The sequence below is a fragment of the Sitophilus oryzae genome, unplaced genomic scaffold, assembly GCF_002938485.1.
Source record: "Sitophilus oryzae breed Bouriz unplaced genomic scaffold, Soryzae_2.0 scaffold_357_pilon_pilon, whole genome shotgun sequence".
Taxonomy (NCBI): Eukaryota; Metazoa; Arthropoda; class Insecta; order Coleoptera; family Curculionidae; genus Sitophilus; species Sitophilus oryzae.
In genome coordinates this window covers 1,574,699-1,600,324 of record NW_022146926.1, presented here as the reverse complement: position 1 = coordinate 1,600,324, position 25,626 = coordinate 1,574,699, and the positions used below count along the sequence as shown (strand labels likewise).

The following is a 25,626-nucleotide window of genomic DNA, read 5'->3' as shown; positions in this document are numbered from 1 at the left end:
TAAAATAAACTCGCAAAATTCAAGTCTATGAATAATACCATATAACAAGTAGACTTTCTAACAAGAGGGTATGTTATTTTTTCTACAGAACTTCTCCATTCACTACTGGATATCTGAAGGAGTGCCGAGAAGAAAGATAGTCATGGGAATGCCTCTATATGGTCAATCCTTCCGACTAGAAGACGAGAAAGTAAACGGCCTAAATGCCAAAGCACCAGGTCCTGGAGAAGCTGGAGAATACACCAGGGCAGCTGGGTTTTTAGCCTATTACGAAATTTGCGACAACATAAAGAATAAAGGATGGACTGTGGTTCAAGATCCTAAACGACGAGTGGGTCCATACGCGTACAAAGGAAATCAATGGGTAATAAACTTCGACTAAACATACTAAAAGATATAAGCCTAATAAGCACAACTTTTATTAACGATAGCCCAAGTAGCATCTATCTGACTTCGAACTAAATCTGACCTGAAGCGACGTCAGACTTGTGCAAATTTAGGTCGATACGACCTGTGACGTCGCTTTCCTATTAAAAGCGACGTCGTTGGATCCGAGTCGGTAAATCCAACGATCTGTCGACGTACAAAATAACAACGTACCATTTTTATTAATTTCCCAACGTCGTTCACACGTTGGCTTGCACGACGTACATATACTTGAACTAGCCCGACGTCTACCCGTTGTCCGAATAGGATACGTCTCACTGATAATCCCTAAAGTAACGTCCAATTATATTTCGTTGTATTTTATGTTCATATTTATAACCTAATTTACGTATCTCTATTTACGTCCGTAAATACAACCCTTTAAGTAGCATTTGCGACCTAATGAACATCATGAACATAACCTAATAAAAAGTTTTTGTAAACAAACTTAATTTTTTTATTATGCCTAAAAAACACTAAAAAGGCATTTAGACATTCATCTACATTTAACATTTTACAGAAAAAGGTCGAGGCTTTTGCAAATTAATAATAGTAGTAGTGATGTCTTGCCTCCACCCATAAATGCTTTTTATCCGGAAGAGATGCGCATTACACTGGTGCATCTTAATTTCATTTTTTAGCTTAGGAAATCAGCAGACCCCATCCTCCTCCCACATGTGAGGTTAGGCTTAAAAAAGTGGCTGCCCATTTTTTTTAAGGAGAAAACAAAAACTAAAATATAGTTCCACTAATCACTGATACGCAAAGTGAGGTTACGTGGCGTACGTTGGAATTATATAAGTCATAATATGATTGCCGGTCGTCCGGTTTGATGACTTCGGTCGTGTGAGACGACTAATGTTGGAGACCCGGTCGGAATTGGTATATTGGTAGTTCATATTAAGTCGGACACAGAAATCCGCCATTCTTAACACATATCCGATTGTCAGCCATTTTAAAATCGTTTTTTGTTTTTAAAATTTATATTCACATTTCGATTTCTAGTAGAATAATATTGATAAGGTTCAGTTTGGGGGGAACCACAGTACAGTTTTATGATTAAACCAGCTAGAAAATTAAAAAAAAATATTTTGCGAGTTACTTTTTTATAGATATTTTTATTTCATAAATCTACCTAATTTTGAAGGCGCTCGTTGTTTTCCGGAGTATTTTAGTCAGATATATCAAGAAAGTGACTTCCGTTGACAAAACTGATGTCTGGATTAATGATTCAGAATTATTATAATATGAAATTAGATAGGCACTTATAGTTATATTCGAGGAGTGATTATGAATCCATTTGTAATTAGGTAGTTTGGTTAGGTTTTTATGTATTCTTGGTAGCGAATATGAAACCAAACGTAACGTAAGTGCTTAGCGACGAATTTTAAGTAACTAAAATCCAACGTAATATGACGTTGGTAATTGGTAGAATTACCCTATTAGGTCAGATACCGACGTCGAGGCGACCCGAATCTGTATTCCCCATTTAGGTGCAAATAAGGGTCGTCAGGCGGTCGAACCGACGTTGTTACCCGACGTCGGGTTTATTGAACGTGACGTATACCCGACGTTAGATAACGTCCAAATGCTACTTGGGAGTGTCCCTAAGTTTCTTTGAATACCCAAAATCGTATTAAAGATTACTGAAATATTTTTATGATTTAGATTTTTACAAATTAGGTAAATATACGGGGTGGTCCGAACTGTATTCCGGAAACTTCGCCAACATATTCTGCAGATAAAAATGAGTAAAAAGTTCGTATAAACGTATGTTCTAAGATGCTTAGTTTGGGAGGTACAGGGTTTAGAAGTTCATTTTTATTTCGATTTTTTCCAAATAATTTCTGAAGTAACGTTAATATTTGGATGAAAGTTGGTTTGTGAGAGTTTATGGACATGAGAAATTTGATTTTGATGTCAATATGACTCCTCCTTGGAGAGATCGCCAGCTACATATTTTTTAACTGATTTGAACAGGAATAACTTTTCGTCCGTACCTGTATAAAAATATTGAGTAAAAAATATACATTTATGATGTTTTTTAAGTAAAAAAGGTCTCTTGGTAAAGATCGCTACGAGTAATGGTTCTCGAGATATTTGGAATCGAAATTATCAATACCTGTCATAATTGACATAAAATTAAAATTTGAAATGTTCTTGTACAAAAAGTTCTGTTTTATCATTTTTTCGAAGAAACATTTATATCATTTCACTCAAATAACTATCTATCATAGTCAACATGTTTATTTTTTGTCAATAATAACAAGTATTGATTATTTAAATACTATATATCTTGAGAACGGTTGCTCGTAGCGATTTTTACCAAAAGACATTTTTTACGTAAAAAAGCATGGAAATGTATATTTTTTCACTCAGTAGTTTTATACAGGTGTTTGCGAAGTTAGAAGTTTGCGAAGTTAGAAGGTTAGTTTGAAAAGTTATGTGACAAAACTTTCCAGATTTGTCCGTTAACATGGTAGAGTGGCCTTTATATAATTATAATTAAAATAATTTATTGAGCGGTAGGCAGAACTTGGATAATGAGAACACCGACTTTTCAGAGCGTAAATATAGTTTCGTTTACATATAAAAAAACAAAATATAGCCAGCTAAAAATAGAAATTAAGGCATCGCACTTTTATGGTAAGGGTTCTTTCTAAATTCAGTTACTATAAACTCTATTGCCACTTACCTTATTACGTCAACATCCATCAGCAATACATCAACAACAAGAACCTGTCGAAGATTTCATTGATCCCCACCACTTCGGTCTTGGACTCATTCTTTACATTAAACCACTCGACCAGTTATCATAGTGTTCTTTTAGATAGTTTAATATTTTAGTGAAAAGGTGAGATTAAAAATAAAATGCCGATTTTTCACAACACCTAACTATATTTACTATAAAAAAAAATAAATAGATAAAAATAAAGAAAACGATTTAATAAGACATTTATAATTAATGAAATATAAAAAAAAGAAAGATATTTAATCAAAAATAATTAATGAATGATATTAAAATTCAGAAGTGATAAAGTTAAAAATACAAAATATTCTTCTTATTAGTCTAATCTAAATTATCTAAAATTAGCATACAATTCAAATATCTCTTAGAATTTTCGTTGCCAGAAAATTAATATGACAAAAAAAATATTAACTGATCAATTGGATTTAAATTAGAATTTAATAAAAAGAACAATTGCAAAATAATAATTTGTGTGATGACATCTAACTTTTACTAAAGCCTTTAGAACAAACAGAAAGTCTTAAATCGTTAATAAAAGAAATATTAAAGAAAATCTAAAACAACAAATTAAAAATTTTTATACATGAAATGTTTAAAATTTCCTAACTTGAGAATCGAATATTTAAGAAAATCTTTAAATAGAAAACTTACTAAAATTATTAAAAAGAAACCACCATAATATAAGATCTACACGGAGGAGATTCGACCGTCTAATTTAAAAGTCAGTACCGAACTGATCCAAAAAACTATTTTCCTAAATCTCGAAATCTTTAAAATGGGCGGGTAAAAAGAATAGGGAACCACCAAAAGCCGAGCCATTCTCAAATCATGTTCGGGTTCGCTTTTCAGGAACCGTCTGATTGGTCTGAAAAAACCTCAACTACCCTGTCGTTCCCGGTCTAGTTCGCCCTACTTGTCACAGATGTCGTTACTATGACCATTTCTATATTATTTCCAAATTATTACTAATATCCGTGTAAATATTATAATTACCGTAAACACAATTACACATGATTAAATCTAACCCTAACTAAAGTATATTTTAAGGTCTGTCCTTAAAAACCAAACAAATCACATATATTGATTTATTGTCACATATATATTTATATAATTTGATTTCATTAGATTCCGCTGTTTTATCTTATAAGTTTATTTATTTCACATACTTTTGGATATTTTGGATAAAAAAGGAGGACAGTCCTTAACTTTCAGATTATCATTACGTGAACTTTAGTTTAATATTTAAATTAACAATTATACTTGTTTTTATCCAAAATCTGTTTGTATTGGCCCGTTGGAGGTCTATCGTGAGAAGGGTCTTAGAGTTTTATTGCTTTCTAGGGGTTTTGCTTATATAATCTCGAAGTTAAAATTTAGGCTTTTACAGCCTTAATGACTGATGCTAGTCGTTTGTAGCTGTTTCAAAGCAAGTATTATATTAATTTATGGACGTGGGATTTTACAACCAACAGAAAAATATTTAGTTTTTCCCAGAGAAACGGGTCCTTCATTCTAAACAGTTTTTACGATCTTCTGAAAAAATACCAATTTAAGGGCGGAATTAGAACGACACTGATAGACCGGAATTTAAGTCGGCCATATTTGAGGCCCATCGCGGTGTGCCTAAGATTTTTGATATGCTCCTTCCTTAGTCTTCTTATTCAAAGGTTAAAACGCATATAGGTGGCGTCCCCTACAAACAGAAATCATATTGGCATCAAAATCAAATTTCTCATGTCAAAGAACACCCAGACAACAATTTTCATCCAGATATTGCCGTTACTTCAGAAATTACTTGGACAAAAATAAAATAAAAATGAAACTTCTACACCCTGTATCTTTGAAACTAAGCATTTTAGGACGTACATTTTTAGCAACTTTTTTACTTATTTTTGTCTGCAGAATATGCTGCCGAACTCTCCGGAATACACTTCGGACCACCCTGTATATTGGAGAATTACTTGCAGGTTTCGTTCGATGATAAAGAAATGATTCGAATTAAATCGGAATACATTAGGCGCATGGATCTCGGAGGTGGTATGATTTGGGCTTTGGATTTGGACGACTTCAAGAACAGGTGCGGAGGAGGTCGCCATCCTCTTCTCACAACCATTCGAAACGTTCTGGCCGATCCAGGCACGGGCCAACCAGAACCAATTCCCCCCATAGACGACAGCGATGAGAAACCACATAGGGTAGGACAGCCCGAGCCGGTAGAAGCCGAAGAAGAGACCCACCAATCTGCTACTTTAGAATCATCATCTCTGGCACCCCAAGTACCACAAAGCACTATAGTAGACACAGATAGTAAATACAAAGTGGTTTGTTATTTTACCAACTGGGCATGGTACAGACAAGGTCGTGGCAAATACCTACCTTCCAACATCGATCCAAATCTATGCACACATATTATTTATGGATTTGCTGTATTAGATGGTGATCAGCTCATTATTAAACCTCATGATACTTGGGCGGATTTTGATAACAGTAAGTTTAACAATGGTTATGTTTAATAGCCAGAATTTAAAAAAAAATATATTTTATAGAATTTTATGAAAAAGTGACAGAGTACAAATCAAGAGGTATCAAGGTTTTGATTGCTATTGGGGGCTGGAACGATTCAGCAGGGGATAAATACTCTAGATTAGTAAATAACCCGGCTGCCAGGAGAAGATTTATAGCTCACGTTGTAGATTTTATCGAAGAACACGGTATTGATGGTCTGGATCTGGACTGGGAATATCCAAAATGCTGGCAAGTAAGTTACCTATCTATCTCTATGTCGCACAGTGGGCAAAAATCCAGAAGTATGTTGCAAAAATTCTTTTTTTGTACGATTTCATTCAAATTTGGTAAAAACATTCTATGCTAGTAGCCCGTGAACCCAGTTAGTTTTGGCTGACTTGAGAGTGGTTGGGGGTGGTGGGGGGTTTCATAAAATGGGAAAAATCATCTATTGACTAATACAGCTACCAAAAGGCGGTAAGAATATTTTATATTTCACTAAATTTTACGATTTTAGGCAGAGCCAAGATGAAACAGACAAATATTGAGCAATTATTACTCCTCCGGCATATCAGGGTTTGTTTTATATATTGACATCCTCTGTATCTTTTTTATTCGACGTTTTCGAAAAAAGTGTCTTGAATAAAAGTTTAATGGTCTCGAATACATTTTTCAAAACAGTATTCTTTGCGTATACAGGGTGCCTTAGAAATCCTGTGCGTGGCCCAACTTTCTTATTTCAAATTAGTACCCAATTTCTAATTTGATTTTTATTTTCTCCTAAAAATCCTAACTACTTTTATGTAACATAGCCTATACCCTTGTTTATATATTCTTCTATACCTAATTTGAAATAAGAAAGTTGAACCATGCCCAGACTTTTTGAAGCACTTTGTATATGCAAAATAGACTTTTTTGGCAAATTTATTCAAAACCACTTTCATTTGAGACAGTTTTCGGAAACGTCAAATAAAAAAGATAAAGGGGGTGTCAATGTATAAAAGAAAACCCTGAGTATACTAATCCAATCTATTCAAGATTGTTTGTCATTTCAATAAGTTGGGTCTCTAATAATACCAGACAATATGTGAACAATATTTTATTATTATATTTTAAATAAGTAACAATATTCTGAGACTTAAACAATGACGATTTCGAAAATAACAGAACTTATACCTATTAAAAATATCTAAATTTTATTTTACCACCTACTATTTACTGATATTTTGTTTTATATCAGCTGGAAGCAATGGTCACGGAGTGCACATTTTTAAATCTGAAAGAAAAATCTGTCAAAATTTTTCAATTTGTCAAAAAATGTCATTTGACATTTATGACATACCTCTTCGGAAATCTTGAGAAAAAATACGTAACTTTATATTTCATGTTCTTCTCTAGCTACTATAACAATTAATTTATGAGAAGTATCCACATAAAGGATCTTACTATACACATACGCATTTAGACATACGCTTCCAATAAGTTTAATGTTGCGATTTTTTGCGATTTTTTTGACTTAACTTTTCTAAGGTAGAATATATGCCACTATCAAAAAAACCTTAAATGATTATGTTCTACTTTGACCTTTACCTAGTTTTTATCCAAAAAAACAAAATAAAAGATACTTTTTTACTTACCTTGACATTAAATTTACCGCAACCGGGAATCTACGTAAAACACATTATGACAATTTCACAATAGTAATTGACAGCAAGCTAAGGTCGTCCGATTCAATTGTTATAATACTGTGTCACTTGAATACAATGCCTACTATTTAAAAAATTGTAGAAAAAAGGCAGTTATTGGACACAAATTAACTGAAAATGTAGGTTTTGCGCAAAGTTCGTTTTACAGCCCCTCGAAAGACACTCCGAATATGTTTTTTTTTGTTAGTTTTATGTGGTTTCCTCTTAACTAATATGTTTCCAATCTAATGTTATTGCCATAAATGCTAACTGTGGATGTTATTTTTTGCAACTTGGTTTGGACATATTGCCTACTGTGTGACGTATACATGGTAACACGATGTTAATAATTTTATAAATATCTCATAAAATCTATTTACCTAGGTGGATTGTAATAAAGGCCCAGTTACTGATAAACCAGCCTTTGCTGATTTCGTTAGAGAGTTGCACGAAGCTTTCCAACCAAAAGGCTGGTTATTATCAGCAGCCGTTTCTCCAAGCAGACGAGTTATTGATGCCGGATATGACGTGCCGGCATTATCCAAATACCTCAGCTGGATTTCCGTAATGACATACGATTATCACGGACAATGGGACAAGATAACTGGACACGTAGCTCCAATGTATGCTCATCCAGAAGATATAGATGCTACGTTCAATACGGTATTAGATTTAGTTCGTTAATGCTTGCAAATATAAAAATATTTTGTGTCTTTTTTTTTGTTAGAATTTCACTATAAATTACTGGATTGAAAAAGGTGCCGACAGAAAGAAGCTTGTTTTGGGAATGCCCATGTATGGTCAGTCATTCTCTTTGGCAGACAACAAAGAAAACGGTCTTAATGCAGCGACATATGGAGGGGGAGAAGCAGGAGAAGATACGCGTGCTCGAGGTTTCCTTGCTTATTATGAAGTAAATATTGAATAAAACAATAGTACGAGAGCGTCTGGAAAACATGTATTTTAAGAAAGCTGACTCTTTGATATATCACAGATTATAAACTTATCGTCAAAAGCATTGTTTTTCGTGGTTCCAATTTTCGGAGTCACGCCCACTTACGGCCTCTAAAATTGTCCACAGCGCCTGACCGGCCCACGCTGTTTAAATGCGAGATTATTTTTGCGCACAGGAAATTTTACTCGTTTGCTCACCGTCATAAAAACAATTTTCGTACCACGAATTAGAGACAAGATTTTTATCTGTATACATATAGTATACCTAATCTGTAGATATATCTTTTACTATGCTCTCTGGAACAGCGGGCAGGCCGTCTGGCTGCCGATAGACGTTGCGTTCACTACTGCGCATTGAAAGAAGTTCTTATATTTTTATTTAGTCCTTTAAATTCTAGTATTGAATATAAGTCCCGAGCTCAATACCGGCTTGGGTAAACTTTTTTTTATTTTATTTTCGTTTATATTCTGATAGTAAAGTATACTCTGTTTTTTTTCTCAGGTAAGATTTCGACAGACGATGACAGAAGAAAAGCAGATGACGTCCCATACCAATCTATTTATTTTACTAAAAAAAGTTTCTAATAATTTTTAAGTTAACTATGGATGGGTTTAAATATAAATTCGTCATGCGTCGTCACTTGTTGTTTTTAACCAGTTTTATTGGTTTTATTTCAAAAATGACAGATCGTATTTCAATTTTATTGGTTTGACGGAACGATAAACGACAAACGGACGCCGATGCGTATGAACTCGCCTTTAGATTTTTGACGTTTGTCAAAGTCTTGCTAAATTATAGGTTATAATTTTGTGACAACTTTTGTCAAATACCCTGCGTTTTGGAATTTCGTGTTATTACGTGTGTTTTGTGTCTTTTGAAGTCAAGTGGAGGAAAAATCGAGTGAAAATTAACTGTAGAATCCAGAGCACAGTTTATGGTTAATACTCGCTGCCCAGGCAGAAAGTCTTATACAGGTACACCAATAAAGTTACTATCAATAAAGTTTGTATACCATCTCGTCGTAGATAAGTGCATCTCGAATATGGTAGAAGGACCATACTAAACACATACTAAAAATTGGAGTAGCTGTAAAATATCGACATCACACGATAGGTAAATAATGGATTTTAGTACTGCAGAAAAATAATGTCAAAAGGTACTGGTTTAAAAAAATTAAGATTAAAGTTAATTAATAACCTGTGAGGTATAAAATTTGGTAAGTGATATTATTAATAAAATAGTTTGTTTTATTTATGTTGTTTTATTTATTCCTGCGGAATATTACAAATTTGTATTTGTATATAAGTTATATTGATAAATATAATCATAAATGCGGGAAGTTTCATAAAGCTTGAAAGTAAGAAATAGTTCTTTTTTATATTTTTTGGTATGTTGTGTCTTGTTTTTGTTTGTTTTGTATCAACACATACCGATTTTTATTAAATAAAATAACTCGATTACATTTTTCAGTTTTATACAGTTTTTTTCACAATATTTTGAAGTTACTTGTCAGTCAAATTTTAAATACATATATTAGGTCTGTTCGTTTTCCTGTTATTATCGATTCTGAATCGTCCTAGAACTCTCCAGCGCATGCGCAAATGAAATAATGTCTTCATATTTCCTTCTGCGCATACGCATCACAATTCTAGGATGGTTCAGAATCGGTAATAACAGGAAAACGAAAAAAGCTATTAATTTCCTGCTATGCGTTCCAGTTGTACCAATTTATTTCTTTGTAAAATAAAATAAACTACTTTGAAATTAAAATGACAGACACATCTATCACTGTCAAGGATCTTCTCGTTGGACAGACAAATAATTCTGGTCATTAAAAGAAAACAATACTTTACTATCAGAATATAAACGAAAATAAAATAAAAAAAAGTTTACCCCGAGCCGGTAATTTTGTTTTGAGACTTGTTCGATTTATATTCAATACTAGAATTTAAATGACTAAATAAAAAAAATATAGGATCTTATTTCAATGCGCAGTAGTGAACGCAACGTCTATCGGCAGCCAGACGACTCGCACGCTGTTCCAGAGAGCATAGCAAAAGATATATTAAAGAGTAAAATAAAATAAAATACTTTCTCGAAAACGTTGCTTAGCTCTTAGACTACAATTTAAATATGAGAATTTACATTAAATTTGTATTATAGATATGCACCAATATTATTAAGAAGGGGTGGAAGGTAGTCCGTGATCGAAAAGGTAGGATCGGCCCATACGCTTATCTCAGAGATCAATGGGTATCCTTTGACGACATTGGTATGATCAGGCACAAATCTGAGTACGTCAAGGCGATGGATCTTGGTGGCGGTATGATCTGGGCTCTAGATTTAGACGATTTCAAAAACGAATGTGGCTGCGAGGAATATCCTCTTTTAAGAACGATCAATCGTGTACTAAGAAATTATGCAGTGCCAGATCCCAAGTGCGTATTGGGAAAATCTCAGGAGAAACCAAGTAATCAGAAACCTTCGTCGATAACTACCACGCTCAGACCTACTACTACATCGTCCTCTTGGGTCCAAACAACCACGTCACGTAAACCACCAACTGTCTCATTATCGTGCGATGGAAACTTGTTCAAGCCTGATCCTCAAAACTGTCAACAATATTACTTATGTAATCAGGGAGAACTTAATTTACAATCATGTCCTTCTGGATTATATTGGAATGAAGATCACTGCGACTGGCCGGAAAACACGCCATGCCATCCTGATAGTACTACACCAGACAATACCGAGGAGTCGTCCAAAGAACCTTCTTTGCCGGAAATAGAAACAAGTACGATTTCAATTCCGTCCAGTACTCAGCCTGAAATTCAGTATCAATCTGGAGATTACAAGGTTGTGTGCTACTTTACAAATTGGGCTTGGTACAGGTATGTTCCTTGGAACTATTTTGAATAAATTTTAAATTAATTCACGTTTATTAATAGACAAGGAGATGGCAAATACTTACCTTCTGACATTGATCCATCTTTATGTACCCACATTAACTATGGTTTTGCTGTCTTAGATCCGAATACAATAACTATTAAACCGCACGATTCCTGGGCAGACATCGATAACGGTAAGATTTTATTTAAGGCCGAGTAGTTCATATCATGACTTCTGATTCTTGTAGATTTCTATACAAAAGTAATTGCTTACAAATCAAAGGGTATCAAAGTTCTGATAGCGATTGGAGGTTGGAACGATTCGCTGGGAGACAAATATTCCAGATTGGTGAACAATCCAAGTGCTAGAGCAAAATTCGTTGCCAATGTCATAGAGTTTATCGAAAAATGGGGATTTGATGGGTTAGATTTGGACTGGGAATATCCAAAATGTTGGCAGGTAAGTTAATCAGTAATAAATACGTTAATATGTAAAAAATTTTGTGTTATAATTAAGAGTGAGTCTGGGGATCCTACAGTAGTCACCATCAAGGGCCTATTAGGGGATATAATAAGGTTTGCTATGCAGCATGGTTTATTACAGTTGAGGGTTGGAACCTTTGGTGTTACACAGCAAAATAAAAACACTAAATCACCACAATACACCAAAACACTTTTACTTTTACACTGGACGCGCGTTTCGCTAACCATGTTAGCATCATCAGCAGATGATTATAAACTGCTTTAGTTTCATAATTATCATTCATTTCAGTTTATAATCATCTGCTGATGATGCTAACATGGTTAGCGAAACGCGCGTCCAGTGTAAAAGTAAAAGTGTTTTGGTGTAGCATGGTTTAGCAAAACCTTAATAATTCAAGCTTTTCAAAAGGATAGATAGGTATGGTAATCGCAAAACCGTTTCCAATGCACGTTTACATCAACTTTGAGTGAGCGATGGCGACAGCGCTGTCAGATTGTGATAGATTTATGATTTATGGGATGAATCTTAATGTAAAATAGAAACAGTAAATGTGTATTAGGTATATAATATTTTAAAGATTTTATTTTTACTATAATAATTAATATTTTTGTAATTAATTGATTTATTTCTTTTATAACCTATTTTACTTATTACATATTGGTAAAAACTAGTCCATTATGAGGATTATTCTAAGCGTTATTATGGGTTATGTATTTATTTATTTATTGATGTACAACTTACAACATCAGAAGTGGTAATAACAAGTCCATTATAATCTATTTTACACAAAAAGTTTTCAGATAAAAGTTGTAGATAATCATAGCCCTAATGAGGTTGTGTTCTCCGATTTTTTCTAAAGCCTGTGATTTTTGACATATGACACAAACATAGTTGGCCATGACTTCATAAAAAGCGCCATTTTTCAAGGTTTATATGAATAAAGTTAAAAATGATATGTTTTTTATAAATAATATGTTTTTTTTTCACAAAATTACTGAGTTATAGCCAATTCTTATCTTTCTTGACTAATTTCACTTAGTTGGCATGGTGGTCTTATTTTGTTATGATTTATAACTTATAAAAAGACAAAATATATTATTAAACGGCTCTTTACAATTTACATTACACAAACTAAAAGATAGAAAGATAAGAATTGGCTATAACTCAGGAATTTTGTGAAATAAACATATTATAGCTTATATCACTGAAAAGCTTAAAAAATGGCGCTTTTTATGAAGTCATGGCCAACTATGGTTTCCCTTTAAAAAACACATGTTTGTGTCGCATGTCAAAAATGACAGGCTTTAGGAAAAATCGGAGAACACAAACTCATTAGGGATGTGATTATCTACAACTTTTATCTGAAAACTTTTTGTCTAAAAGAGATCATAATGGAATTAGGGACAGTTTTTAAAATAGCCAAAATTTGTTTTTTTCGAAATATCTAGTAAGCCATGAACTTTTTCAAAAATCTGAATATGACCCCACAAAACTACAATTCTTTCCCCATTTAACCGACTCTCTATCTCCAGTAGTTTCCGAGATACCCATAGAGAAATTCGTAGGAAACTCACCCTGTATGCACGCCATTCCTGTCTAATAATCCTCTAGGTCTGAGTTTGGATGGTTTTGGGATATGATTATTAACAAGCTCCATTCCAAGACTGCCAATAAATATGATCGTTTATTCGAATTTATTTTCAGGTTGATTGCAACAAAGGTCCAGAATCTGATAAGGAAAATTTTGCCGAACTTGTCAAAGAACTGAGTAGTGCCTTTAAACCCAAAGGTCTGCTTTTGTCTTCGGCTGTATCTCCAAGCAAAGCTGTTATCGATGCCGGATATGACGTGCCATCACTGAATAAATATTTCGATTGGATTGCTATTATGACATACGACTTCCACGGACATTGGGACAAACAAACAGGTCACGTGGCTCCATTGTATTATTATCCTGGAGACACATATGATTATTTCAATGCGGTAAGCAAGTAGTTAGAAAATGTTTTGAGCACATTATGAACAGTTTTCAATTTTAAGAACTTTTCTATAAATTACTGGATTGAGAAAGGAGCAGATCCTAAGAGACTTGTAATGGGAATGCCGTTATATGGTCAGTCTTTCAGTCTAGCTGACGCTTCTAACCACGATCTGAATGATAAATCATACGGGCCTGGTGAGGCTGGGGAGTTTACTAGAGCTGGAGGATTTTTAGCCTTCTATGAAGTAAATCATTTATATAATCAGATATAGACTTGGTGCCATTCTCCGCAGGTGCTTACACGGCTTTAAATAGCGAGTATACGAAAAAATTATTATATAATTATTCTAAAAGTGTTAAGAAGTATAATTTGTGAATTATACTTAATTTTAGAAGATGTTCATAAAATATTTAATCATTAGTCGATTAAAAAAAGTATACCATTAATACGCAAATTATATTTTATCCTCTCATAGTATGTCTTTTAATTTTTTGATTATTTAATGAGCACTTTGTTTACTCACTTGTTTCGTCGAACTTCTTGAATCCATTTTTGCTTTTGATCAAATCGGTGTGAGAAACTATGAAGCTATAAAATGTTTCGGGAGAGTTGAATATCCGGGAAAGTTGAGTTATTGAATGTTATTGCACTCAACAACGCCCTAATTACGCTCTCCTTTACGCGTTAACATATTTTGGGCAATTTTATTAACATTTGAAATTGTCACAACACAACACGACGCCTAGTTCGATTTTTTTTCACTTATTTTTTACTACCCGAAACAGCGTTACATCACACAAACCTCGTACCTGACAATCTAGTAATATTACGATTTAAACTCGACAAAATCCAGAAAGTTTTGAAAATTGGTAGGTATGTTGAGGATAGCATGAGGATTACTAAACCGAAAAGTTCCCACCCCTAAATAGTGTGCGTCATCCCCCAGGACATCGTTTCTACCCCCATTTTGAGTTTTTTTAGATAATCTCGGCAACGGTGCAATTCTCGACAAAAATACCTATATAGAAAATTGTTCTTCATAAAATTCTCTATCAAAAAGATAATAACACTTATTTTCTAAAGTTAATAATAAAGTGGCAAATAGGGCGCAAATATGAGGGTTGGTTAGACTAGCACTATCTGCAGTTCAATCTAATTTAAAATTTAATGTTTAACGCTAACAAAAAGCAGTAACCACTAAATTATACTTAGAATTTTAATATACGTTCTTCTCTCACACTCCTCTACCCCTATAAAAAGGGTGATTTGTACTTATTTCCACATCACCCTAGGTAAAGTATTTGATGCGTTTTTTTAAAGTGGTATCCCCTGTAGGCCTAATCCACTAATTATCAAATGTTAAAGATAGGATTTTATTTACAAGTTTAAAAGTGCGTCGTGCAAATCGTGTAAAGCCGATATCTAGTTTGAGCAATACAATGAAAATTAATGGCAATGATGTTCAAGTTGACTCAACATTACTATTTCAAAGAATTATTTGCACCGTTCATTCTAACCTAAAAGTGCTTTAGTTTCGAATTAGCTTCAGTACCTCTTTCTCTTTTCGATTCGAAAGGAAAACTAATAAAGCAGCTTTATACCAGATTGTCAATAAAGTTCCAGAACGAGACCATATTTTTGAAAACAGCGAGTATGTCATTGATGGAGGATATTTGCTTCGTCGCGTAATGTGGTCAAAAAAAAATGGACATTTAACATTGTTTACAACGCTTACGTTAGTTACATTAAAAAACATTATGGGAATAGAGTAACTGTCGTGTTCGATGGTATATGGAAAACGCAAACAGCACGAAGAGCCTAGAACGACAGAGGCGGCTACTTCAAAGAAGCTGTCCTCAAATTATGTTTGACGAGCATATTGTTGTCTCTGAAACTCAGCAGAACCTCCTAAGTAATTTGTTTAACAAAGAACATTTAATCACAGAACTAGTAAACGAATTTAGGAAAGAAGGTATAGAAGTATTTGTTGCTGCGGCTGACGCCGATTTATTAATAATTCGAACTGCTATAGAAAAATCTAATAATTGCGATACAACTGTTATAGTAGGGCAAGATATTGACCAGCTAGTTCTTTTTATTGTACTTTCTCCCTCTGACAAAGATATCAAATTTTTAATAGAAAAACAGGGTAATACTTGCAAAAGGATTTACAGTTCTTAAGATTTACAATCCGCAACTTTTTTAAAAAATTGCAAAAGCAATATATTATTTGTACACGCCATTAGCGGTTGTGACACAACATCGGCTTTTTTTCCAAAGGAAAGTTTAATGCAATCAATGTTAATCTAAAAGAAGTGATTTACAACATATTGTGCAAACTTTCAATAATGAGAAATCTACTCATAGCTCTGAGAGAGAGAAATATATGAGAAATCTACTCTCAGCTTTATACATCTGTATCTCAGCAGAAAGCAGTCTAGATGAATACCGATTTATGTACTTCAACAAACTTGTTGGTAAAGCCAACAACATGTCATGTTGTCAAAACTACCACCAACTTCTGCTGCAACTCGGCAACACTCGTAACGGGGTTTTCACCAAATTCAAACATGGAGAGGAGTTATGCTCGAACCTACCGACTGGGGGTGGAAAAAAGTTAGCGGTATATTAACCCCAACAATGACTAAACAAAGAGCCAGCCGCCGCTTCTGTTTCAACGCTTATTTCATGTTCATGCAAATTAGGGTGCGAATGCAGCTGCAGAAGAGCAGGCTTGCGTTGTTCTACAATCTGTCATCATTGCCATGGACAGTCATGCTCGAATGTTGAACCTGTGGAAAATGATGAAGATTACTAGTTAACATTTGATAATTAGTGGATTAGGCCTACAGGGGATACCACTTTAAAAAAACGCATCAAATACTTTACCTAGGGTGATGTGGAAATAAGTACAAATCACCCTTTTTATAGCGGTAGAGGAGTGTGAGAGAAGAACGTATATTAAAATTCTAAGTATAATTTAGTGGTTACTGCTTTTTGTTAACGTTAAACATTAAACTTTAAATTAGATTGAACTGCAGATAGTGCTAGTCATAACCAACCCTCATATTTGCGCCCTATTTGCCACATTATTATTAACTTTAGAAAAAAAGTGTTATTATCTTTTTGATAGAGAATTTTATGAAGAACAATTTTCTATATATGTATTTTTGTCGAGAATTGCACCGTTGCCGAAATTATCTAAAAAAACTCAAAATGGGGGTAGAAAAGATGTCCTGGGGGATGACGCATACTATTTAGGGGTGGGAACTTTTCAGTTTATTAATACATATGATGTCCTGATTATTTCTACCAATTTTGAAAACTTTATGTCGGATATATCGCAATTTGAGCCATAATATTACTGAACTATGAGTGTTATATAGTCTCAATAACTGCATTAGCAAAAAACTAAAAGACTTAAATGTTCTGAGAAAGCCACGATTTCAATATTATTTTAATGCAATCAACATGAACTGTAACATGAAATTCATACTGATAATTTCTGATTTCTGCCGTTGAAGCGCTGCGGTCGGAATTTGTCGAAATCAACTACAATGCACCAAGCCTGTAGGAATCAGGTTAAATAGTTGTATTCTTGTAGATATGTGATAAAGTCAAAACGAAAGGATGGAAGGTTAAACGAGACTCATTAGGACGAATTGGTCCTTATGCTTACAGTGGACAGCAATGGGTATCATATGACGATATAGCAGAAATTAAGATTAAGGTACAACAAAAATTCATTTAAATTTCTAACTATAGTAATTAATGTATTATTTCAGTCTCAACTGGTTAAATCGCTTGGATTGGGAGGTGGAATGATCTGGGCACTAGATTTGGACGACTTCCGAAACAAATGTGGCTGTGGACGACATCCTCTACTCAAAACTCTAAACCACGAACTCAGAGGCACTCCGTCGGATATAACGATCGAGAATTGTACATGATATGTGATAGCAACTTAAATTTTGTGCCACGTTTTATTTTTAACTTTGTATTAATTTAAATTTAAGGATACTTTAATGGTGTAAGTTGACTGATTGTACGTGCTTGAAAAATATCTTCTGAAATATGCTCTATGATGCGTATCCTAATTTATGTATATTTTTCATGCATGTTAACGGGAGAATTATTATTATATTACTGTAATACTAAGACTAATTCTTTTAGATGTAGCATAATTTAGAAGAATTTATTTAATTATATTTATACTTTCATAAAAAAGGATTTTTTCTTACCGTCGATCCTGAAAATATATTTATTTTGTTGGGATCATGAGATAAAAATATAGAAATCTACATTAACTTAAACCTCATGGTCTCACTACCACAGAATGTTAATCATCTGATCATTCACGTGCTCAAATGCAAAAAAAACGCAACAGACAATTTTTGTTCAAATTTTTTAAAGTGTTATATTTTTGTTATTTTTAGCCCTATTTTCATGAATTTTTTTAAGAAGCTGTATATAATTATATCAACTTTACTTCGTAAAGTAATTTTTTTTATAAACTTGAGTATTTGGCATATAATACAGGGTTAATCGATGGGTTGTTTTTTTACCCTAACTTTAAAACACCCTGTGCAATAATTTCGTGTGTAAATTTTCCTAAAATATAATTTTACGATCAGCACCATGACTCCTGAGCATTTTGTTTTTTTGATTCATGTCAATACATGCTTTGGTTAATTTTTAAGAACGAAATGAACTGATCACGATTAATTTGCCATTTTTTTCAATTATCATTACTTTTTTATGACGTCCGTTTATAGAGTCATTGAAACTGCATGTATAATATTGCGTTATGCTTTCCCATTCTCCTTTAAGAACCAAGCAAAGTTCATTTAATGAAGCTGGTACCTCTTTGCGACCTTTAACCCTGCTCCTGCTAAGCATTTCCCAAACGTCGAATATGATGGGCAGTTCATAGTAGTATCACAGTATATAGTTCACAATAATCACCAAAGCAAACAAAATTTAATACAGATAATATAAGGCGAACTATAGAAGAGAATAAAAGTATGAAGGTGTTGCGGGGAAAACTATCAAATGGAAAGAGAGAGATCTTTAAACTAAAAGACAACCAAGGGGTCGTAACAACAAATAGAGAAAGGCTGTTGAAAATAACAGAAAACTTTTACACTGAACTATACACAAGAATCACCAACAAACATACAACAGTCAACAACGTCTGTGCAAAAAGATAGTTAACCAGGGATCAGAGGATATACCGGAAATAACTACAGAAGATATCAGAAAGTCTTTAAAAGAAATGAAAAATAAGAAAGCCCCGGGCGAGGACGGCATAGTGATTGAGGCTGTAAAACTCGGAGGAAGAACACTATTAAAATGGATTAAAGACTTATTTAATCTATGCCTTGAAAAAGGAATAATCCCGTCTCAATAGAACAACGCCATAACGATACTTCTCCATAAAAAGGGCGATATCACCGAGCTTGAAAATTATAGACCGATAAGCCTTCTTTGTCACTTGTATAAGCTGTTTACCAAAATCATTGCCAAACGTCTCTAACGTAAACTAGATTTCTATCAACCAAGAGAACAGGCAGGCTTTAGGAAAGGTTATGGAACAAACGATCATCTTCAAGTAATTAAAGTCCTGATAGAAAAATCTGTGGAATACAACAGGCCCCTAGCATTGGTGTTCGTTGATTTCCAGAAAGCATTTGACACAGTAGAATCAACATCAATAATAGCAGCATTGGAGCAGGGAAGAGTAGATTATAGGTATACAAGGCTTATAGAATACATATATAGTAATGCCACCACAACTGTAAAACTTCACGAAACAACAGATAAAATTGAGGTAGGCAGAGGAGTTCGACAAGGGGATACTATTTCGCCTAAACTTTTTACAGCTGTTCTTGAATACGCAATGAAATCACTCTCTTGGGAGAATAGGGGCATAAATATCGATGGTGAAAGGTTGACACATCTCAGATTCGCAGATGACATCGTCCTTGTCTCAGATAACATCGGAGATTCAAAGCAGATGCTCGAAGAATTAGTGCAGGCCTCATTAAAAGTCGGTTTCCGGATAAATACGAGTAAAACGCAAATAATGACAAACTTAGTGCTGGCACAGAACATCAGAATAGGTGACGCCGACATAAAAGAAACACATATATACAAATATCTCGGGCACGAAATACAAATCGGAAAGAACAACCATACACACGAGATACAGCGCAGAATAGGTTTGGGTTCGGCTGCTTTTGGCAAACTGCGGGAGACCTTTAAAAGTGATATACCCATATGCTTGAAGAGGAAAGTTTATGAACAATGCGTCTTGCCGGTAATTAAATATGGAGCGGAAACTCTAACATTAACGAAAAAGTCAGCAGAAAATTTAAGAGTAGCCCAGAGAGCCATGCTTGGAATAACTAAAAGAGACACAATTCCTAATAACACTATCAGACAAAAAACCAAAATTATAGACATAGTGGAACACGTAACTCGAATGAAATGGAGATGGGCAGGTCATGTGGCGAGGACATCTAAAGACAGGTGGACTAGAAGATTGTTAGAATGGCGACCTCGAGCAGATAAACGTAGCAGAGGCAGACCACCGACACGCTGGACCGATGATGTAAAGAGGATTGCTGGAAATTGGATGATGACACGGCCCGAAATCGAGAGACATGGAGAAATATGGAGGAGGCCTACGTTCAGCAGTGGACAACGATGGCTACATGATGATGATGATGATGAATCACCAAAGCCGCCTTGTCATATTGAAAAATAACTTCAAAACGAAATGATAATTGAAAAAATTGAAATTGCTGTTAGTAAGTTCATTTTGCTGTTAAAAATTAACCAAGGTATGTATTGACATGATCCAAAAAAAATACTCAGGTTGGTTCTGACCGTAAAATTATATTTTAGGAAAATTTATAGACGGAATTATTGCACAGGGTGTTTTAAAGTTAAAGTAAAAAAACAATCCCTCGATTAACCCTCTATAAAATGCCAAATACTAAAGTTTATAAACAACTGAGTTTACGAATTAGAGTTGAATACATGTTGAATAATTATATACAGCTTGCTGAAAAATTGATGAAATTAGGGCTAAAAATAACAAAAATATCACACTTTAAAATTTGACTACAAATTTCTGCGTTGCGTTTTTCTTTGCATCTGTGAGTTTATTTCTGTTGAAAAGTCAAAGGGCTCCAATTCAAAAGCTATTACAGTACCTTACTTATTTTAAACTCATACAGCAGCTGTGATTACAGTAGTTAAATGAAGACAAATGAATTTACGTTTAAGGTATTTATTATACCAAGTATCAATGCACATTTACTCTTAAATTTAAAACGACTCCCTCTTTCAACATGGCCTTTATCGCTTGTTTGGTGACGATGAGACAGCGCAGCTCTTTGAGAACTGTCGAAAAGTCGTACGTGTCCCAGGCAGAAGACACCGCGCAGTACGTCGATAAAGAAATGGAATCGCGCGCAGATCCCAGTTCCAAAGTACATCTGTGGCTGTTATCCGAGTTGGTAAACAACCAAAAGACGCAGAACGCCGCGCTGGTCTTTGTTTCTATTGAACCAGTCACCATAAGCCAGAACGTATCGACAGGTATCTTTTGGCAAAATCTGTTGCAAGTCTTGGCGATGCTTTCGGAACTGGCGGTACGCAAATCAATTTGATTTACTTCGTAGACGGTCAGCATGGATATACAGACGTGTCGACCGTTTTCTATCTTGGAGACATTAAAAGGAAATAAGATTTCTTTACTTTTTTGGGCTAAACATATTTCGACGTCTTTGTGTTCTAGTTTAAAATGATTGACGAATTGCGCTAGTGCTACTGCCTGGTGGCATCGCCGGTGAAGACACTTAAGAGGGCGCTTTGAGATGGAGAAACAGGTTCTTGACTTAACAAAATCGTTTCTTTGTCTGTCTTGTTCTTTGTTCAACGCTTCCTGAGTACTGTAAAACGCTTCTTTAGTCATTCCAATTAAAAGCTTAAACATATGATCTTCCTCGTCTGGTGGTAAATTTTGGTAGTTAGGCAGGTTTTTCATTTTGTTAAAAGTGCTGAGATCGAGCTCATAGTGAGTCATTTTACCATTATTTTCGCACTCTTTACACATAACTTGAGCTTCATGTTCTGAAATAAATACTTTAAAACAAGGAAAACATTGGGTATATAATACCTGGATATATAGTACCTTTTAGTTCATTATAACGGTAACCGTAAATCTTGTGACTTTTTTTACGTAAAAAATAACGGAAATGTATATTTTTTTACTCGGTAGTTTTATACAGGTACGGACGAAAAGTTATTACTCTTCAAAATAGTTAAAAAGACATGTAGGCGGCGTCCTCCTACAAATTGGAGTCATATCGATATCAAAATCAAATTTCTCATTTTTCGGAATACAGTTCGAACCACCCTGTATAGTAGTTAAATAAAGACAAATGAATTTACGTTCAACGTATTTATTATACCAAGTATCAATGCACATTTACTCTTAAATTTAAAACGACTCCCTCTTTCAACATGGCCTTTATCGCTTGTTTGGTAACGATGAGACAGCGCAGCTCTTTGAGAACTGTCGAAAAGTCGTACGTGTCCCAGGCAGAAGACACCGCGCAGTACGTCGATAAAGAAATGGAATCGCGCGCAGATCCCAGTTCCAAGGTACATCTGTGGCTGTTATCCGAGTTGGTAAACAACCAAAAGACGCAGAACGCCGCGCTGGTCTTTGTTTCTATTGAACCAGTCACCATAAGCCAGAACGTATCGACAGGTATCTTCTGGCAAAATCTGTGGCAAGTCTTGGCGATACTTTCGGAACTGGCGGTGCGCAAATCAATTTGATTTACTTCGTAGACGGTCAGCATGGATATACAGACGTGTCGACCGTTTTCTATCTTGGAGACATTAAAAGGAAATAAGATTTCTTTACTTTTTTGAGCTGAACATATTTCGACGTCTTTGTGTTCTAGTTTAAAATGATTGACGAATTGCGCTTGTGCTACTGCCTGGTGGCATCGCCGGTGAAGACACTTAAGAGGGCGCTTTGAGATGGAGAAACAGGTTCTTGACTTAACAAAATCGTTTCTTTGTTTGTCTTGTTCTTTGTTCAACGCTTCCTGAGTACTGTAAAACGCTTCTTTAGTCATTCCAATTAAAAGCTTAAACATATGATCTTCCTCGTCTGGTGGTAAATTTTGGTAGTTAGGCAGGTTTTTCATTTTGTTAAAAGTGCTGAGATCGAGCTCATAGTGAGTCATTTTACCATTATTTTCGCACTCTTTACACATAACTTGAGCTTCATGTTCTGAAATAAATACTTTAAAACAAGGAAAAACATTGGGTATATAATACCTGGATATATAGTACCTTTTAGTTCATTATAACGGTAACCGTAAATCTTGTGACGTTTTTTATGTAAAAAATCACGGAAATGTATATTTTTTTACTCGGTAGTTTTATACAGGTAGGACGAAAAGTTATTACTCTTCAAAATTGTTAAAAGACATGTAGGTGGCGCTCCCCTACAAATAGGAGTCATATTGACATCAAAATCAAATTTCTCATTTTCCGGAATACAGTTCGGACCTCCCTGTATAGTAGATAAATAAAGACAAATGAATTTACGTTTAACGTATTTATTATACCAAGTATCAATGCACATTTACTCTTAAATTTAAAACGACTCCCTCTTTCAACATGGACTTTATCGCTTGTTTGGTAACGATGAGACAGCGCAGTTCTTTGAGAACTGTCGAAAAGTCGTACGTGTCCCAGGCAGAGGACACCGCGCAGTACGTCGATAAAGAAATGGAATCGCGCGCAGATCCCAGTTCCAAAGTACATCTGTGGCTGTTATCCGAGTTGGTAAACAACCAAAAGACGCAGTACGCCGCGCTGGTCTTTGTTTCTATGGAACCAGTCACCATAAGCCAGAACGTATCGACAGGTATCTTCTGGCAAAATCTGTGGCAAGTCTTGGCGATACTTTCGGAACTGGCGGTGCGCAAATCAATTTGATTTACTTCGTAGACGGTCAGCATGGATATACAGACGTGTCGACCGTTTTCTATCTTGGAGACATTAAAAGGAAATAAGATTTCTTTACTTTTTTGAGCTGAACATATTTCGACGTCTTTGTGTTCTAGTTTAAAATGATTGACGAATTGCGCTAGTGCTACTGCCTGGTGGCATCGCCGGTGAAGACACTTAAGAGGGCGCTTTGAGATGGAGAAACAGGTTCTTGACTTAACAAAATCGTTTCTTTGTTTGTCTTGTTCTTTGTTCAACGCTTCCTGAGTACTGTAAAACGCTTCTTTAGTCATTCCAATTAAAAGCTTAAACATATGATCTTCCTCGTCTGGTGGTAAATTTTGGTAGTTAGGCAGGTTTTTCATTTTGTTAAAAGTGCTGAGATCGAGCTCATAGTGAGTCATTTTACCATTATTTTCGCACTCTTTACACATAACTTGAGCTTCATGTTCTGAAATAAATACTTTAAAACAAGGAAAAATATTGGGTATATAATACCTGGATACCTTTTAGTACGTATTTCAGTTCATTATAGCAGTAACCGCAAATCTTGTGATTTTCTGGACAGTTATATAGAGGCAGATGATTGGAAACGATGCCGCAAATAGTACATTCGCCTTTGTTCACCCAAGATTTGATTGTGTTTTCCATTATTATTTTCGATGATGCGATCTGTATGACCTATATCTCATGGTTCTAACGAATAAACTACCAAAATTTCAGCATGATCTTCGTATGAAAAATGAAAACAATAAATAACTTTAAATTTATTTCTATTACTTGACATATATTGTGACTCATGTCAAAATGATTATTGGATGGATTTTCAAAAAAGTAGTGAAAGTTGTTTTAGATTCTGTTGTGAAAGAAATAGCAAAATTAGTTAACAGTTAAATTAGTTACAGATAGTGTTGTAAATAGAAATATTTCCATTAGTTCGTAGAAATGGAAATATAAATTTCCAAATAAGAATGAAAAATAGTGGAAATACCGGGTGCGTCTCAAAAGTGGCTCACCTCTACGTAAAACTTGAAAAATAAGTTGGTTATAATAATGGTTTTATAATTCGGAAACTCTCTATTTATTTATCTAGTAATGCTAAAACACTCTATTTGAAAGTCGATTAGAGAAAATAGTATGATTCATTGGCAAGTAATGTAAATATTTCCGATCCGGTAAAATTTTGATGTAAGAGGAGGCTTAGCTTTTAACAACTTAGCAACACAACGGCCGGCCGGCTGTTGTGTTGTGTTTTGTCATAGAGCTGATATTTGGGGGTTGAAAGTCTTTTGACTATAAACGTTGCATGTACTGTAAGGCAACGGGTCGTTTGACCAGAAGAAAACCTCTTGTGACGTCTTGCCTTCGAGGTTGGTCTTGAGAGTTTGAGGTCTCCCTTGTCTTCTCGATTGACACGATGCGGCGTTGGGGTAGTGAGACTAGTGAGGTACCCCAATTAGCCTATTCGATTGGGATGCGAATCTGTTTAGCGGCAGATTTGCGTCCGGGGAAGCCCCTATACTATTTCAGGTGACACTAGCTAGTTGTTGAAGATTATTAACCAATACATCCGAATATTTGAATTAGATGGAAGATATGGAATGTGATATATTGAACAGAATGTCAGTGATGTCAGTGGTTAGGGGGCGAAGTACCTCCGGGTGAGTCTTACTATTTAACTATCAATTTTATCCAGATCAGTAAATGTGTGTTTTGTTATTTTCATGTACAATGAGAGAGTGCTTGCCAATGACCAACTAAATGGATATTTGAGGTGAATTTGCATTGTGAGACCCGGTCGAGTAAGCCCCAAAAATAGCGATTTTATATCTATAAGTTTTTTTTTATTTTTCAGATAAAAAAACGGGATTTGGTATGCTAGTATGACATAAATTAAGATTGATTGAC

The 25,626-nt window shown here is 34.7% G+C and overlaps 2 protein-coding genes across 2 annotated transcripts in view; one reads left to right on the top strand and one right to left on the bottom strand.

Annotated features, from left to right (window-relative positions):
* LOC115884800 (probable chitinase 10) overlaps nt 1–17,882 on the top strand; it is a 52,910-nt gene extending 35,028 nt beyond the window's left edge. Inside the window, exons 23-34 of the mRNA XM_030903485.1 lie at nt 89–364; nt 5,143–5,662; nt 5,722–5,933; nt 7,750–8,028; nt 8,093–8,278; nt 10,484–11,211; nt 11,269–11,402; nt 11,457–11,668; nt 13,397–13,675; nt 13,733–13,918; nt 17,279–17,404; nt 17,460–17,882. Of these exons, the coding sequence (XP_030759345.1) occupies nt 89–364; nt 5,143–5,662; nt 5,722–5,933; nt 7,750–8,028; nt 8,093–8,278; nt 10,484–11,211; nt 11,269–11,402; nt 11,457–11,668; nt 13,397–13,675; nt 13,733–13,918; nt 17,279–17,404; nt 17,460–17,624 (3,303 nt within the window). The 3' untranslated portion in view covers nt 17,625–17,882. The remainder of the gene's footprint in view (nt 1–88; nt 365–5,142; nt 5,663–5,721; nt 5,934–7,749; nt 8,029–8,092; nt 8,279–10,483; nt 11,212–11,268; nt 11,403–11,456; nt 11,669–13,396; nt 13,676–13,732; nt 13,919–17,278; nt 17,405–17,459) is intronic.
* Nucleotides 17,883–23,319: 5,437 nt separating this feature from the next.
* Nucleotides 23,320–24,508, bottom strand: LOC115884763. Its single transcript, XM_030903432.1, has 2 exons — nt 24,225–24,508; nt 23,320–24,169 (listed from the first exon to the last, which is right to left on the bottom strand). The coding sequence occupies exons 1-2, from the start codon at nt 24,367–24,369 to the stop codon at nt 23,340–23,342; spliced, it is 975 nt and encodes a 324-aa protein (XP_030759292.1). The 5' UTR covers nt 24,370–24,508; the 3' UTR covers nt 23,320–23,339.
* Between the last annotated feature and the right edge of the window lie 1,118 nt (nt 24,509–25,626).